Source organism: Chiloscyllium plagiosum, chromosome 6 (assembly GCF_004010195.1).
Source record: "Chiloscyllium plagiosum isolate BGI_BamShark_2017 chromosome 6, ASM401019v2, whole genome shotgun sequence".
Taxonomy (NCBI): Eukaryota; Metazoa; Chordata; class Chondrichthyes; order Orectolobiformes; family Hemiscylliidae; genus Chiloscyllium; species Chiloscyllium plagiosum.
In genome coordinates, this window is record NC_057715.1 from 76,164,426 (window position 1) to 76,182,719 (window position 18,294).

The 18,294-nt window shown below is 36.8% G+C and overlaps 1 protein-coding gene across 4 annotated transcripts in view; it reads right to left on the bottom strand.

The window, feature by feature from the left end:
• Positions 1-1,722: 1,722 nt before the first annotated feature.
• LOC122550724 (centromere protein J-like) overlaps positions 1,723-18,294 on the bottom strand; it is a 95,914-nt gene continuing 79,342 nt past the window's right edge. For all 4 annotated transcript variants that reach the window (XM_043691877.1, XM_043691876.1, XM_043691874.1 and 1 more), the window contains 5 exons: positions 17,026-17,088; positions 13,811-13,951; positions 10,088-10,172; positions 2,950-3,070; positions 1,723-2,159 (listed from right to left, as the gene is read on the bottom strand). In XM_043691877.1, the coding sequence (XP_043547812.1) occupies positions 1,958-2,159; positions 2,950-3,070; positions 10,088-10,172; positions 13,811-13,951; positions 17,026-17,088 (612 nt within the window). In that variant the 3' untranslated portion in view covers positions 1,723-1,957. The remainder of the gene's footprint in view (positions 2,160-2,949; positions 3,071-10,087; positions 10,173-13,810; positions 13,952-17,025; positions 17,089-18,294) is intronic.

The following is an 18,294-nucleotide window of genomic DNA, read 5'->3' on the forward strand; positions in this document are numbered from 1 at the left end:
ATGAATGTCAGAAGTAAAGGGCATTAGCATTATTTTAGCATTTGATAATATATATCACAATATAATGTGCACATTGATAGGTTTTATTGGCATTGATGAGTGAATTACACTAATATCTTTATTACCTCCAAAGGTATTCAAAACAAACAATCTGATGCAATGTATTCTGTGTGTAGTGAGTTCTTCTGAAATGAACATTGTATCACAGAAATAACCATTCTAACAGTCAATCCAGTTGGTGTCATAGGATTTCACTTTCACTTCAGGTTGTGTTGTTGTGCACTGTCATTGTTTTTTTAAAGTAGTGGCTGACTCAAACCACTTCCATTTGGATGTTTACAAGGTGATAGAATTGAAATTTACATAATTTCATGTTTTTGCATTGGTTTTGCAATCCAGGAGGCATAGTGTTCATTTTTATTTTCAGGGTCACAAGCTACACTGAAACAATCGATAGGAAAACTATGTAATCAGTCTTTATGCAATTAGGATGATTTAGTTTTTAAATGCAGCACTGTCTTTTGAAAACAAGTAATCATAAAGAATATTTGCCTTACGTACAAAGCTGTAGCTGTCATATTTCATTATTAAATGATAAAGTTCAGAGCATTGTTTGTGCTGAATAGTAAACATACAAGCTAATGTTTGAATTTAGAGGTACTGTAGTGGTGATCTTTATAAAATCTGAGGTGGAGAGTCATTTGAAAGGTATGATTTCTAGAAATCAATGATTTTGTATCCTTTTGTAGATGTACATTTAATGTAAGATTAAAAGGAGGAAATATGGTTATACAATTCCTGTTACAGTTCCACAGAGCCATTCTATCAGCATCTGGGATTGCTGAAAAAATGTGATTTACATGGTTATAATGTCATTCAAGGACATCAAATGATGAGTGTTAGGTAGTGCAAGATGTGTTAACAAAGCAGTTTTTTGCAATTTGGGGGAAAAATCTAGTTCCTGTTTTGAGATTGAGAGTTGTACCTGTTGCTTTAATGAATTTTGATCTTGTCATGTTGTATACCAATACTGTGGAAGCACTTAAAACATTTAGTCTTTAAACGCTTAGAAATCAAGACTGATTGCCAGAGCCAGGACAGCAGCTTTAATTCATTGAAGAGTTTAGCAATCCAACAATTCTTCAAATCAGGCCTGCAGTATATATTGAGAAAGATGATAATACTGATAACTGAAATATTCTGTGCTCCAGTTCATTTTTTTTTAAACAATTCTAAAGATGAAAAGCAAATAATCAAACTGCCTCAACATATTGTTTTTTTACTCAGGACTCACTTGTACTTTTGTGTCTGCTACTTCTAAATACAGAATTAATAAATACCTTTAAAACTTTAGTCTGTCCTTTCAATCAACATCCCAATGGATTGATTGGGTTGAAGGCAGATGTTTCAAATTTCACAGAGTACAGCATTGTAATATACTAATAGTGTGGTTTTCACAAAATATTTGTAATGCACAATGTTAATATCCAGTGTTCTTACTCTCCTTGGTAAGACTGATCAGGCTGTCCTACTTCTTGTGGTCTCTGGCAATGCATTCTAAACTATCAGGCAACAGCCAGTTGGAGGATGAGGTTCCACTTGAATTATGTTTTATAAATCCACAAAAAAATTCTTTTTTTATGTAGAAAAACAGGCCTTTAAATTAAAAAGAATTACCTATATAGAAATGTGTAGTTTAAATATATAACACAATTCAAATTATTTAGTTCACTTTATCAAATGCAGTTGATTTAATTCAAAGATTGATGAACATACACTATATATTGCACTTCAATTTTATAAACATTCAAACTTGCACATCACACTTTTTCCACAGTTAGCTCACATTGTTCTAATATTCAAGTATTTACATAAAGAAAATAATATACTAGCATATGAAAGCTAAAGTACAGTTAGATTGTGTAAATAAAGAGTTCAAACACAATAGTTTTAAGACTTAAAATAACTGGGGTTTACTGTCCATGATTATATGGCCTTCCTTGTCTTTGATTCTTATTCTTCCTGAGCTGTACTTCGTTTCCTGTTGACCATTTAGATACACTGTTTTAACAGTTCCGTCAGGGTATTCCCGTCTTTTGTAACTCGATGTGTGTATTTCTCTTTGTCCATTGTTAAATTCAATAATCTTGTTACCATCCCTGCATTGAAGGAACAAACTTAAATTTTATGATTTTGAGATGTCCTTTAGTTATCAATAAAACTACTTGATTACAGCATAATGTCTATGATTACAAAGATGTTATCTATAAATATGGCACAGTAACATCCCATAAAGACACTTTACAGAAACTTGGTATATTGCTTGTTCGTTTAACATAAAACACTGCACAGGAACTTGATAGTGATATTAAAACTGTTAGCCAAAACTTGTTTGATAGTGTGTTTTAAGGATCACAAAGTAGGGTGGAGAGGCATAAATGTTTTTGGAAATAATTCTAAACCTCTTATGGTTGTTGAAGGCAGCGTCACTATTACAATCAGTTGGTCAAGAGGCTAGAAGTATGAGGGTAGGCATCATCGTTATGACCTAAATTTTGGGAGAATGAAGCCATGGTGGAATTTGAAAACTATGTTGAATGTAAAAATTTCTAATATCGCTTGACCAGGAGTCAATTTAGTTAGTTATCCTGTTTCCAGTGGCTTTTGAGGCAGGATGTTCTGACTGATGGTAGGCAAAATAATTAATCTACCTCTGCCTTAAAATTCAAAGGTTAATTGTGTATAAAAGGGCATGTAGCTGTTGTGATGTCCTGTTGCATCTCCATGCCAACCAATCAGCACCCTTTTCATTGTTGACTAAGTTGTTGCTTCCTCCTTGCTTCAGTTCTAATGAAAACTTTTGACTGCCTCACTAGCAAAGTTTAAGTACTGAATAGGAGAATCGTATGGCGCACGTTGCTGAACAAATTACTTTTGGTGGTTACTTACAGTTGCAAACGTATTATCGTGCCATCTGGAAACACACATTCTTCATGACCATCTGTGAACAAGTATTTAATGGTCTGGTCTGGAAAAGTGATTTCCTTTTTCCCATCTGGGTAATGTTTCTCTGGATTTAATAACACGTATTTGAATAAAATTATCTAATCCATTGCAAAATTTAGCAATGAAAATAATGTTTTATGTTGAAAATGAAACTTGCTCTTCACCATTTCCCAATTAAAAAACAATCCATAAGCTATTTGTGGCATTTTGATAACAAACACAAACTGACCGATTTTCATCCATTCCAGAATCTGCCTTTGACTGGAAATACATTTTCCAGCCCATACATTTTCTGTATCAATTTGATCACAGCCAGAGATTTAAAATCTACAGTCTATTTAAAATACATCATACTGAAAATTTTCCAAATAACTGTTGAATCAGAAAATCAAAATATTGTGCAGAAATAACTAAAAACGATATTTAAAGTAACATTCAAGAGGTTCATGCAGCAAAATAAACAATATTGGTGAGAACTGCATAAATTATGAATGCAGGTCAGTAATGTCCTTAAAAAAATTTGGGCTGCTCACTAAGACACAGTTGGGTGAAACAGTGTCGGTTAGCAGCAGATGATGCAATGGATTCTGCGCTCAAACAATGTTTAAATTATCTTCAATTGCTGCAGTGTCACATAGGAAACAGATCCTCTGGTCTAATTAGTCCATGCTAATCATGTTCTCAAACTAAACTTGTTCCATTTGCCTGCATTTGGTACATATCCCTCCAAACTTTGCCAGTTCACATACCTGTCCAAATGTCTTTTAAAAGTTGCAACTGTTCCTCCATCCACCACTCATTCCACACACAAACCACTAAAAAAGTTGCCCCTCCTGCCCTTTCTCATCTTAAAAATATTTTCCCTACTTTTGAACTTACTGACCCTAGAGAAGAGACCCTTTACTATTTATGTCTTTCATGATTTTATAAACCTCTATCATCCTCAACCTCCTATGGTCCAGTGAAAGAAGTCACAGCCCAGTTTTACAACTCAGACCCTCACACTGAAAATAAAAGCTGCTCATTCATATATAATATAAGGATAAATGTTATGACAGTAGGACAGAAATTTGCAACTAGTTTTCTCACTTTAAGGGGGAATTTTCCAATCAACCATGTGCAATAATGCTCATGGATAAGTAGCCACTAAATTGGCAGCAACACTGGTAGCTTTTACAAAGAAAACAGATTCCTAACGTACATATTTTGGCCTTTATAAAGTTTGGACCAACAAATAGCTGCTAAGTTTAATGTTGTAGCAGGATATCAAAGTGATGGAATGCTGAAGCTTGCTTTTGTGACTATTTGGCAATGTGTGTCTTATTTGACTCTGTACTGAGAACCCAACCTTAACTCAGAAAGAAAGTATATTTCAGCTAACATAATATTACCGAACTCAATCCTCAACCATAAATTTTGTCACTTCTAGACAACTGAAATCTTAAACTCATCTCAAATTCTGACTATATCTTATCCTAGTTCCCACTCATCTGTCATAACCATTCTCTGACTCGCACTGGTTGCAGTTTTCTAACATCTCCAATTTAAAATTTGAATCCTGTTTCAAAATTCCCTTGATGCTCTTACCCCTCTTTTTAATAATTGACTCCATCCATATGATTCTTCTAGACCTATGTGTGCCACTAATGCTGATCTCCTCTTCATTCCCATTCCTCCTTCTGCATTAATCTTAGGAATTTGACATTTCCCTATTCTCATTACAAGCCCCTTAAGACCAGTCTCTAAATCTTTGGTTACTCCATCTAATCTCTTTCACACCGGCTTGGTTTATGCTTCTATGAGGTATCTTGAAGCTTTCTCATGCTAAATGGTGCTGTTTGAATGCAAGTTTTGTTAAAAGTGGAGTTGCTGTTGAATACAATAGTGATATCAGTGACCTATTTACCACTAAACTGCATTCAAGTGGAACATGCCTGTAAGGAGATGAAAGGAGGAAAGCACTTGACTATTGGTACCAAATAAATTCAGGCCCACTTTCATATAGAGAATGCTTCCAACAGCCTGAACTCTCTATAAATGTTAATTGGCTATGATATTTGCACAAATAACCAGGAAATTGATGAAATTGCAAATATAACAAAATGGTTGAAAATTTTAAAAATGTAGACTGGTAGGTATGTTTGTGCAAAATTGGACCACCAAAATTATGGGTCACTTATTGGGCATAAATCCCTGATAATTCATCTTTACTCTCTATCATTAGTTTCACCGGTAAAAGATCACAAGATATTGGAGCAGAAGTCAGCCACTCAGTCCATCGAATCAGCTGTCATTCAATGAGATTATGTATGATCTGATGATCCTCACCTCCACTCTCCTGCCTTCACCCCCTTAACCTTCAATTCACATCTATTATAAATCTGTTTACGTCAATTATCCTGTCTCTACAGCCTTTTGCTGTAAAATAATTCCACAGATTCATGACCTTCAAAAAAAAATTCCTCTAGCCTATGTTTTAAGTGGTGACTCCTTACTCTGAGATAATGCCCTCTCGTTCAAGACACTCCCACAAACAGAAGCAACTTAAAGTCATAGAATCGTACAACATGGAAACAGATCCTTCAGTCCAACTTGGCTGCACTGACCAAACACGCAATCTGACCTAGTCCCATTTGCCAACATTGGATCCATATCCCTTTAAACTCTTCCTATTCATATCAATCCAGATACCTTTTTAAATGTTCTAATTGTACCTGCCTTCACCATTTCCTCTGGCAGCTCCATACACGCACCATCTGCGTGAAGAAATTACCACTCAGGTCCTTTTTAAAGTTTTCTGCTCTGCCCTTAAACCTACGATCTCTACTTTGGATGACTCCACCCTTGGAAAAAGACTTTGGACTTTTCTCCCTATCCATACCCCTCACGATTTAATAAACCTCTATAATATCACCCCTCAGTCTCTGATGCTTTAGGGAAAATAGCTTCAGCCTATTCAGCCTCTCCCTATAACCCAAACCCTCCAGTCACAGGAACATCTTTGCAGATCTTTCGCTGCACCCTCTCAAGTTTAACATTTTTCCTATAGAAGGGTGACCAGAATTGTCTGCAGTACTCAAAATTGGCCTTATCATATTGCAGCTGTACAGGACATTGATGTCCTAACTCTACTAATCAATGCTCTGTCCAATAAAGGCAAGCATGCCAAAAGCCTTCTTTACCACCTTGTCTACCTATGACTTCAAGGTCTCTTTGTTGGGCTATGTTCCCCAGGGCCCTTCTATTAACTGTGTAAGTCCTGCCCCCTGTTTTGCCTTACACTTCACATTTATCTAAATTAAGCTCCCTCAGCCTATTAGCTCATTTAATGAAGGTCCTGTTGTACTGAGATAATCTTTATTTTCTACTACATCACCTATTTTAGTGTCATCTGCACATTTACTAACCTCTTAATATTCACATCCGAATCATTTATATAAATGATGAAAAGCAGTGGATCCAGCACATTGCCAGCATCTACTCCAACAGATTTAAGATGCCTACATGCTTTAATAAGAACATCTCTCAATCTTCTAATCTTCAATGAGAACAGGCCTACCTACTTGCAACAAAATCCCTCCATACCTAGGATGAAATTAGTGAACCTTCTCCAGATTGCTTCCACTGTTCCTCAGATAAGGTGACTGAAACTGTTCACAGAATTTTAAGTGTGCTGTGACACAATTTTTATACTCCTTCCTTTTGAAATAATGGTCAACAATGCCATTTGCCATATTTATTACCTCCTGAACTTATGTTCTAGCACTGTGTGATTTATGTTTGAGGAATTCCAAATCCCTATACTCTGCAGCTTTCTTCATTTAAACAATATTCAGCTCCTCTATTCTTTATGCCATTGTGTATAACCTAATTTTTACCCACATTATATTCTATTTCCCAAGTTTTTGCCCACTTGCTTAACTTGTCTAAATCCTTCTACACACGGTTTCATCTTCACCACTTGCGTTCTGATTTTTGCACAACCCAAACTTGGAAATAATACATTCACTCCCCTTATCCAAGTAAATAATTGTGGCCCACCGTTGCTCCCTGTGGCATTCAAGTTACAAGTTGCTCTGTGTAAATGCCCCTTTTATCTCGGCTCTGGTCTTCTATGAGGTGGCCAATCCTCTATCCATGCTAAAATACTAACCCTAGCACCTATTAAGTAGCTTTGTGTGTAATTCCTTACTGAACACCTTTTAGAAATCCAAGTATATAACAACTCGTTGTCTAAACTGCTCATGAGCCCCTCAAAGAATTCTAATAAATTCATTAGGCAAGATTTCTCCTTTATGAATCCATGCTGACTGGTTAAAAAATAAGATTTTGAGAGAGGAACATTACGTTTGACAAATTTGCAAGAGTTCTTTGAGGCTATCACAAACAGTGGAAATAAAGGAGATAGGTAGATCAGGTACATTTGGATTCCTAGAGGATATATGGTAAGGTGCCACATAAAAGATTATTGTGCAAGATAGGACCTCATGATATTGGAGATAATGTTAGCATGGATTGAGCAATACAGAAGATTGAATTGGGATTAATGTCTTTTTCAGATTGTAGAAGCAAAACTAGGGTTACATGGATCAATCCTTGGACTGTAATAATTTACTACCAATATTAATGAGATAGAGAAGGGGGCAAAGCACAATATTTGCAGATTTGTGATGAGACAAAAATAGGTGGGAGAACATGTAACGAGGAGATAAGGAGAATCTAGAAAGGTTGACTGGGCAAAAACCTAGTGGATAGAGTTTAATGTAGGAAAGTGAAATGTCATGCACTAAACAAATCTGAAACAAAATAGGAAATGTAGAAAAACTCAGATGAGGCAGCACCACTGGAGAGAAAGCAGAGTTAATGCTTTGGGTCTGATGACCCTTCTTCAAAGTTCGGATTTTGTTTCTAATGTCATACATTTTGGTGGGAAAAATCAAAAGGCAGACTGTTTACATTAAAAAGACCCAAAAAATGCAGTGCAGTGGGATCTGGGTGTGTTTGCGCACTGTGACAATGCTGCTCCTTTAACAAGGTTATGCTATCCTCAAGTTTTTTTTTCCATGAGGTCACAGATTCAGAAAAGTCTGGGTTTGGATGGTTTTTAGGTCCGGTTTGATTATAGCTAATAGATACTGCCTCAGGCAAAAAGCTTTCAAGTTTAAAACAAAATTGTACAATGAAAGGGGACTGGCCAGTTCTCTCAGTTCAGCTTTTCTCTGGTTTTTGACAGTCTGGCTGTTAACTGAAAGTCAGGCAGTTTTGAAGCTGCTGGACCCAAAGAAGCAGTTCCATGGTGGTACTATCTCACTCTGACTTTTCTCCTGTAAGACTCACTGTTTGATTTTACCTTTTGTGCCATGGGCTGTTTATGGGGATTGTTGCAAGCACTGGGAACAGCATCATTAATATAATTTGTTGGGTGTTCAGATAGGTTAAGTTATTCAGTATTCTGTTCTCTTTTGTTTGTGTTTCATTCAGTAATCTTGTAAATAAATTCTGTTTTGCTTAAAACTAAGTGATCTGACCAGCTGCATCTCTCCTGGAATATCTGCATTATACCTGCTTAAAACAACTAGCAAAGTTAGGGTCTGGCTACTTGCTTAAAATGTTTTGAGTGAGTCTGGCCTGGTCCATAACAGCACAAAACACAAACTGTTAGCACACAGATACGGCAAGTAATTAAGAACGCAAATGGAGTTTGGTATTTGTAAGAGTTTGGAGTTTAAACACAGGGAAGACGTTTTACAACTCTTACAGGGCAGTTAGATTGCACCTCTGGTGCTGTGTACGGTTTTGGTTTTATATTGGCATTGTACACTGTTCAAAGGGATTCACTAGGCAGATTCCTGGGATGAAGGAGTGACCAGTCAAAAATAGCTAAACCATATTTGACCTTTAACCATGAGAATTCGTTAGAATGAGAGTGATATTATTGAAGCATACAAGATTCTCAGGGGTAGACACTGACAAAGTGTTTCTATGCATGGGGGAATCGTGAATTAGGAGTCTTGGTTAAAACTGAGAAGCAAAGGAGCTTCTCCCAGAATGTCTGGAATTCTCTACCTAAGTGTGTTATGGAGGCTAGATTACAAAGTATTTAAAGAGAAGGTAGATTTATTTTTGAAATATCAGAAAGTTGACAACAAGCTGAGTTGGAATAAAAGAGAAGTTGAGACCTGTGGTAGATCAGTCATAGACTTGTTGAATAGTGGGGTAGGCTTGAGGAGCTCAATTCTCTCCCATCCTGCTTCTCCTATGTTCTAATGATGCCTTTGTAGCTACAGTATTGATTTAGTTGGTCCAGTTCAATTTCTGGTCAATTGTAACTCTCAGATGTTGATACTGACAGCTTCAGTGATGGTCATTCCAGTGAATGTCAAAGGGTGGTAAGATTCTGTTTTGTTGGACCTGGTCATTGCCTGGCACAATACTACTTGCCACTTGTCAGCTCAAACTTGACTTGACGTACCCTAAAATAAGAAATAGGAGGTGTACATTTTTGGCCATTATGCCTGCTCCACCATTCTATAAGATCGTGGCTGATCTGCTTGTGGCCTTGATTATACTGTCTTTTGTCCTTTGAACAACTCCTTTGTTCATCTAACCCCATGGACATGAACATAATTTCAAAGTTAATGATGGTGAGCAAAAAAAAGTGAAGGCTTTCTCAAAACTCTAACTGAGCCAATAACTGAACATGCAGGACATTTCTCCCATACGCAAGTTATTAGATGGTCGACTGATTTAATTTGTTTCCTAGGAATTTGTCCTACATGATTAACATAACATTACAAGTAGATTGTCTATCTTTATCAAAAATGGGAGCAGGAGATTCTAATAACTTATTACAGTCGATGCAGTGTGCTTACTGCATTTCTATACATTTTAAGTAATTAGCACATATAACATTGGTCAATTACATAAATTACAAATTTGTGAAATCATAAAAGCTCTTAATACAAAAATTCGCAATCCACTATCAAAATAGATACTTTGTGAGCAGGCTTCCATTACAGAATGCCTTAGTGTTGTATCTTATATAAACATTGAAAGCCTAAAAGATTAATACTTTTCATACCCATCTGATTATTTGGGAACTGCAAAACTTCTAGACCGTCAGGATAGGTTGTGTGTGTTGTCTGTGCATCTGCATAGAAGTATATCTGTTGAAATAAATAGCAATTTTCCTTTAAAAACATAAAGAGCACAAGTTTCAAGTAATCACAGAAAGAATCAAATGGTAGGTTAGGAAAACATATCGTCCGAGAATGATGATGTGGAATTCTGTCACAAGCTTTTGACGTTGAGTCCATAAATTATATTAAAAGTGAACATAGTAATTACCAGGCAAATAATAAATATGCAAGAATATGGAAAGGAAGAGCAAGTGAATCAAAAAAGGCTTCGTAGCTTGTAGACAAATTAGTGCAGAATTCAGATAAACAATCAGATTTTTACAGTCTTCTGGCATTCTTAAATTTTAATGGAAGCTCTCCAGATTTAAGTTTTTCTCAAAATGTTCAGCTCACTGTGTTTGTATCAGTAGGGTTACTATAGTAGTAGATTCAGCTCATTTGCAGATATTTATACAGCTTGCAGTCATGGTATCAATTTGGCAAAGTCACTAAATAAAACAATTGAGGGTAAAATCAATATTTCAAGCAAAACATTTATTAAAGAACACTAAAAAATCATACCCTGGAAGAAATAGGTTTGGAAATGTCCAGATGGTGTAAATTCCAGATTTAAAACCAAAGATCTAGTATGAATTATTTAAACCTATTTTGATATAATTAATCAAAATAGCCTTGATAAAATCAGTAATTACAAAAGCAAACTTTACACGTGTTGGAAATATGAAATAAAAACAGATAATGATAGAAATAAATATTTGCTCGCTCTCTGTGGTTAGAGAAACAGAACTAACATTTCAGGTTGATGACTTTTGCTCAGAATATTTCTGTCCTAATGAATGTTTGGTTGTTATAATTAAAGATTGAGTTACATTTGAAGCTTGAAGAAAGGTATACAAACTGTCATAACCATACAAAATCAAAGAAAGATAATGTACTGAAATGGCAGTAGTAATTTCATTCATGAAGAATTAGCATCACTGGCTAGGTCAGAATATATTGCCCCATCCCCAATTGTCCTTGAGGTGAACCATTGCTGCCTTGAACTGCTTGTACTGTAGGTTCTGTTGGGAGGAAGTCCAGGAGTTTGACTAAGTCACAAGGCAATAATGCATGGCAATGTATTTCCAAGGGAGGATGGTGTATGACTTGGAGGGAAACTTATAGGTGTTATTCCCATGCATTTGCTGCCTTTGGTCTTCTAAGGACAAAGGGCACAGTTTGAGAGATGTTCTCAAAAAACTGAAGTAAGTTGCAGTGCAGCATCTTGTAGCTGGTACATGTTTCAAGAAAATAATTTATTTCGTGTACTGGTTGGTGTGCAATAGTCATGTTATCAGCTGTGAGTGCCTTTGTCTGCAGTCTGTGACTGCCATTATACACATCACTTGAAACATGATGTCAGGAATGATCGAACTGAAAATACGCAGATTTTCAGAACTGTCAGGGAAACAGCTATTATTAAAGATATCAAGGAATGGCCATGTGAAAATATGGAGATTTTCAGAAATGTAAGGAAGCCAAATACTCTGAAAAAAGTTTTTAAAAAATTAGTCTGCAGTCTTGAATTGCTGGTTGAGACAAAATGGCTGTGCATTTTCAGTTCCCTGCTGCTGTGGATATGGAAGATATAGACAGAATTAGAAAATATTCCATAATTCATTACAAAAATCTGAGCAGATAGGAAGAGCAACCTGCTATCAGTGATGGGGAAAGAATGCTACAAGCTATATTGCCACTTTGATTGCACTGAGCAATGGCAAACTGCAGAGATTTTGAAGGCTCTAAAGACATACACTGAATCCCATATTAATATTACTTTTGTGTAGTATATGTTCGACATAGGGGTTAAGGGGAGAGAGACTTGGTCAGTATGCGACTGCGTTAATACATCCAGCCGAACCCTAAATGTTTTGGCAAATAAAAGATGACCTCAGGAAGCATGTTCAATATGTGGAAAACAGTGCACTAACTGCAAGAAGCTGAATCAATTTGCACACAAGTGTTTAGCTGCAAAGAAAAAAAGCATATCTATAAAGATGTATTGTGGAGGGATGTTAGCAATGATTCTGACAACATCAAGTCTAAAAATGGTAAATGGTTTGACTATCAGAATGGTGAGTGCAGAGTTCTAGATACTGGACATTAAGCAAAATCCACTGAACTAAAGCAGGTCCATGAGTTGAACTCGTAACACAATGTACCAGAAGCATTATAGTGATCTAGGATTGATTTGACAATTAAAAACAATCGTACATCTTTTGGATATCTTCCGCTGAGCAGAGTTTCAGCCGGCCTCAAGGGCAGCTTGAAAGATAAAACTGAAGAGGTGGCAAAAAAGGGAGGAATAAAGAAAATGACAATGCTCATACACTGGATTATTAGACATTGCAGTAGTGACAAAACCTGGAAGATACCTAAAAGGATCTCTTTAAAGCTTTGAAGAGATTTCACTATCCCCCTACCAATCATTGAAGAAATGTTGCCATCATTTGCCAAGACAAATGCCTTTACTGCCACTGATGCAAAGAATGATTGCTAATAATGTGAAGCTGGATGAAAACTACATTCTGGGTGCCATTCAGGAGATCTTGATGTTTGTGTATCTGTTTGGTATTTCCACTGCTCCAAAAGAAAATTAATGCAGATAACATTAGGTGGTAAGTAATCTTCCCACAGTTGAAATCTACTAGCCTATGGACGTGGAAGCACAATGGAAGAAGTCATTATGGTTCACAATCAGAATCTACTGTGAGTGCTAGAGACAGCTTGCCAGATAAACCTGAAGCTGAACAAGATGATGTTGTAATTTAAGATGTCCTGACAAGATAAGGATCTATAGCAAGAATGCAGTAACCAACAGATGTGAAAGCAGTGCAATGATGTGTTCAATTTGGGAAATACTTTGCAAAGTTCTTGCCTATTTTGTCAGAGTGTGAACTTTGACAAAAGATCATTGCTAAAAATGTAAAATAGTGATAGGGCACAAAAGAAGAACAGCTTTTTCTAGAATCAAAGTGACTAGTAGCAATAACACCGAGAATGAGGGTCTACAATGTTAATGAAGAAGCCACCTTGCAGCGTGATGCAGGGATCAATGACAAGGGTCATAGATTTAAGGTAAGAATCAGCAGGTTTAGAGAGGAGCTGAGAAAGCAAATATCACTCAGAGTAGTGGGAATCAGAAACTCTCAGCCTGAAAGAGTAGTAGAGGGAAGAAACCTAACATTTAAGTAGTATTTAGAAGGACACTTAAAACGCTGTTGTATATAAGATGAAGTACCAGGAAATGGGATCAGGGTAGATAGGTGCTTGATTGTTGGACATGATGGGACGAAGTGTCTTTTTCTGTGCTTTAATAATCTATGACTCTATGAATACATACCTGGATAATTTTCCACATTGGAAGTAGTCAGTAGTATAATATAAAGCACCACAATTATTGTACAAAGCAGATTGGGTTGGACTTGATATGCCCAAGTGAGTTTTGTCATGCATGAGAGTTTGAAGTTTGTGTCATCTCTTCAATGTATAGCATTGGTATATAACTTTAAAAAAAAACTAGGCCACTTTGTGTCAAGATTTAATCAGCAGAATAAGAAACAATGACATGCAAACTTTTCTTTATTCAAGTCGATGTAAAAATCTTAAAGTGATTTATTGCTTACCACCGTTTGGTCAGACATTGTCTGTTTTACATCCCCATTGAAGAAGGTCACTCTAGTAGTTTTCCCATCTGCACTAATTTCTTTTCGGGTACCATTACAAAAAATAATTACGTGACGTCCACTTTTCAACACTTGTTCGACCTACAAAATAAATTATTCTTAAGTATAAGAGATTTGGTAGAAAACTCAGGAAATAAACAGGTTAATAAAATAATTTAGCATATTTTCTAAACCTATAGTATGTCCGAGGAGTTTGTAATTTGGATGGCAAAATTCTGTAAATTGTAAAGGAAAACAATTCTACACATACTTAGTGCTCCCTTTAAGTGATGGGGGTTCACAATAGTTAAATTCAACCCTCATGTTTTCACAAAATCTTGCACATCAGAAGACTTGTTAACCTGGTAACAGATGACCTAAAATGGATCAAAACCAAGAATGGTGAAAGTTATGACACCTTTGGGCTTCAGACTAATGATGTGCAAACACATAGGTATTTCTACTGATTCAACATACAGTTAGTTTGTGTACATAGCCTGATAACCAAATGACAAGATATCTTTCCATGGAATAGGGAAAATGAGAGAGATTAACTAATTGTTTCTGCACCTACTGCATCAATTCTTACGAGTGGAAACACATTTAATTCAACAACAGCTTATTAGCAAATTTTGAGAAGATTTGTAGCTCAGGTTGAGGTTCTGGATGTAGGCTTGCTCGCTGAGCTGGAAGGTTTATTTCCAGACGTTTCATCACCTTACTAGGTAACATCTTCAGTGGGCCTCCAGGTGAAGCACTGTTGATAATTCCTGCTCTCTATTTAGATGTTTGGGTTTCTTTGGGTTGGTGATGCCATTTCCTGTGGTGACACCATTTCCTGTTCTTTTTCTCAGGGGGTGATAGATGGGGTTTTGTAGGGTGACAAAACGTTTGGAAATGAACCTTCCAGCTCAGCGAGCAAACCTACATCCAGAACAACAGCTTACGTTGTAAACTTGCTCAATGAGCTTGCAGGTTTGTTTTCAGGTGTTTCTTCATCGTACTAGGTAACATCATCAGTGAGCCTCCGGTGAAGCGCTGGTATTCTGTTCTGCTTTCTATTTGTGTATCTTGGTCTGTTAAGGTGAGTGATATCACTTCCAGTTCCTTTTCTCAGAAGTTGGTAAATGAGCTCCAAATTGATGTGTTTGTTGATGGACTTCTGATTTGCATGCCAGGCCTCCAGGAATTCCCATCCGTTCTTTGTTTAGCCTGTCCCAGGATGGATGTGTCGTCCCAGTCGAAGTGGTGTCCTTCTTCGTCTGTATGCAAGGATACTACTGATAGTGGGTCATATCTTTTGGTGGCTAGTTGGTGTTTGTGTATCCTGGTGGCTAGTTTTATGCCTGTCTGTCCGATGTAATGTTTATTAGACCTTACATGGTATTTTGTAAATGTCATTCGTTTTTCTGGTTGTTGTGATCTCATGTCCCCTTTTTGTCCTTCTGATTTCCCTCTTTAGTATACTCCTACTTCCTTTATACTCTTCTAAGGATTCACTCGATCTATCCTGTCTGTACCTTACATATGCTTTCTTGTTTTTCTTAACCAAACTCTCAATTTCTTTAGTCATCCAGCATTCCCTATACCTACCAGCCTTTTCTTTCACCCTAACAGGAATATACTTTCGCTGGATTCTCGTTATCTCATTTCTGAAGGCTTCCCATTTTCCAGCCATCCTTTCACCTGTGAACATCTGCCCCCAATCAGCTTTCTAAAGTTCTTGCCTAATACCGTCAAAATTGGCCTTTCTCCAATTTAGAACTTCAACTTTTAGATCTGGTCTATCCTTTTCCATCACTATTTTAAAATTAATAGAATTATGGTCGCTGGCCCTAAAATGCTCCCCCACTGACACCTCAGTCACCTGCCCTGCCTTATTTCCCAACAGTACGTCAAGTTTTGCACCTTCTCTAGTAGGTACATCCATATACTGAATCAGAAAATTTTCTTGTACACACTTAAATTCCTCTCCATCTAAACCCTTAACACTATGGCAGTCCCAGTCTATGTTTGGAATTAAAATCCCCTACCATAACCACCCTATTATTCTTACAGATAGCTGAGATCTCCTTACAAGTTTGTTTCTCAATTTCCCTCTGACTATTAGGGGATCTATAATACAATCCCAATAAGGTGATCATCCCTTTCCTATTTCTCCGTTCCACCCAAATAACTTCCCTGTATGTATTTCCAGGAATATCCTCCCTCAGCACAGCTGTAACACTATCCCTTATCAAAAATGCCACTCCCCCTCCTCTCTTGCCTCCCTTTCTATCCTTCCTGTAGCATTTGTATCCTGGAACATTAAGCTGCCAGTCCTGCCCATCCCTGAGCCACGTTTCTGTAATTGCTATGATATCCCAGTCCCATGTTCCTATTCACATCCTGAGTTCATCTGCCTTCCCTGTTAGGCCTCTTGCATTGAAATAAATGCAGTTTAATTTATTAGTCCTACCCTGTCACTGCGTGCCCCTTCTGTTTGACTCTCTTCTATTCTCAACTGTACCAGTCTCAGATTGATCTCTTTCCTCACTATCTCCCTGAGTCCCATTCCCCCACCTTAGTAGTTTAAATCCTCCCCATCAGCTCTAGCAAATCTCTCTGCCAGTATATTAGTCCCCTTCCAATTTAGGTGCAATCCGTCCTTCTTCCATCCATTTATTACTAATCATAATTCATAAAAGGCCATAGATATTTGTCTCCATTCATTGCAGTTATGTGTTGCTGTCATTCATTCCTCAGTCCAGTTTCTGATGTCATGCACCCATCCAGTCCTTTTCACACTGGCATTTCCTTACGTTTCACTTTCTATTGTTGCCAACACTAATCACATACTAATTTCTCCAGTTATCAACTTCCTCTTCTCCTCATAAGGTAAAAGCCCATAAAGATAAAGTATTCAAATTTTCCTGCAGACAAGTTAATTGGTTCTTCATTTTGTTCAGCTAATTAAAAGGCTTCAGCAGAGCTGCATTTCAAAGCTGTAACTCACTTCTCAATAGCTTTTGAATGTCCAACTCTCATTCTCATTCAACAGGGAGTTTGAAAGTTGCTCTTAATGCATGACTTGCTTTGTTGGGAAAGGAGGTACTGTAACAATGGTAAAAAGTTATTTAAATGTAAAATTTACAAGAGGTCAACAATATTCAGTATATACAAAAACACTCTCTCACCTTTCCATCTGGATACTTAATCACTTCTTGAATTTCATCTTCAGTTGCATTAGGCTCAAGAGTCTGTTTTAGAAATTCAGAAAAGGAATTAATAGTTTCCTTCAACTTGTACCCTTAAATCCAAGACACTAATGTCAGTTCTGAATGACAACATAACTCCATTGTAAATGCCTGTGTTTACTCTTACTGAAATTTCTAATTAACTTTTAACAGACTTTTATATTTTAAACAATTTATTAAAACAAAGGTGTCAAATACAGGGTGATCTCCCATAACATATTACAGAACAGTCAAGATCAAAGGGAATCTTCAAGTTACCATTTGTCTGAAAACAAAGGATAATTAAACCAGGGCTATTTTCAGCTTGTCAGTAATTTTCCTTAGTAAGAAGTAAATGCAATTTTCACATTATAAATTTTACATTATAAAAGCTTTGTTTACAAACCTTTTCTAAAATCAGATGTGCTCAGAATCCAACTCTATTCAACAACCTACAGCTTCCTGACTAACCTTCGTAATTCCCACCAAATGTATTTTCTTCATTAATAATATCTCCCAATACAAGAACCTATTCTACATGACTCTGAACTTCTCTACTTTAAGAATGCTAACCTATGAACTGTTCTTGTAACAACAATATTTGCATGGCTAGTTCAGTGCTGTTCCTGGTCAATGGTAAGCCCATTGGAGGAATTCAGTGATAGTAATGCCATTGTATGTCAAGAGGGAATGGTTAGGTTGAGAACATAAGAAATAGGAGCAGGAGTAGGCCATCTGGCCCTTCGAGCCCATTTGGCCATTCAATAAGATCATGGTTGATCTTTTCATGGTTTCTTACCCATCCTCTCACCATAACTCTTAATTCCTTTACTGTTCAACAAGTTATCTATGTTAGCTTTAAAAACCTTCAATGAGGAAGCCTCAACTACTTCACTGGGCACAAAATTCCACAGATTCACAATCTTTTGAGTGAAGAAGTTCCTTCTCAATTTGGTCCTAAATCTGCTCCCCCTAATTTTGAGGCTGAGACTTCTTGTCCTAGTTTCACCCAGAAGTGGAACCATTCTCTACTTCTGTCTTAGCTATTCCCTTCATAATTTTATATGTTTCTTTAAGATGCCCCCTCTCTTGTTCTTTGAAATTCCAACAAATATAATCCCAGTCTACTCAGAATCTCCTCACAAGCCAACCCCTCAACTCCGGAATCAATCTAGTGAACCTCCTCTACATTGCTTCTAGTACCAGTATATCTTTTTTTCAAGTAAGGAG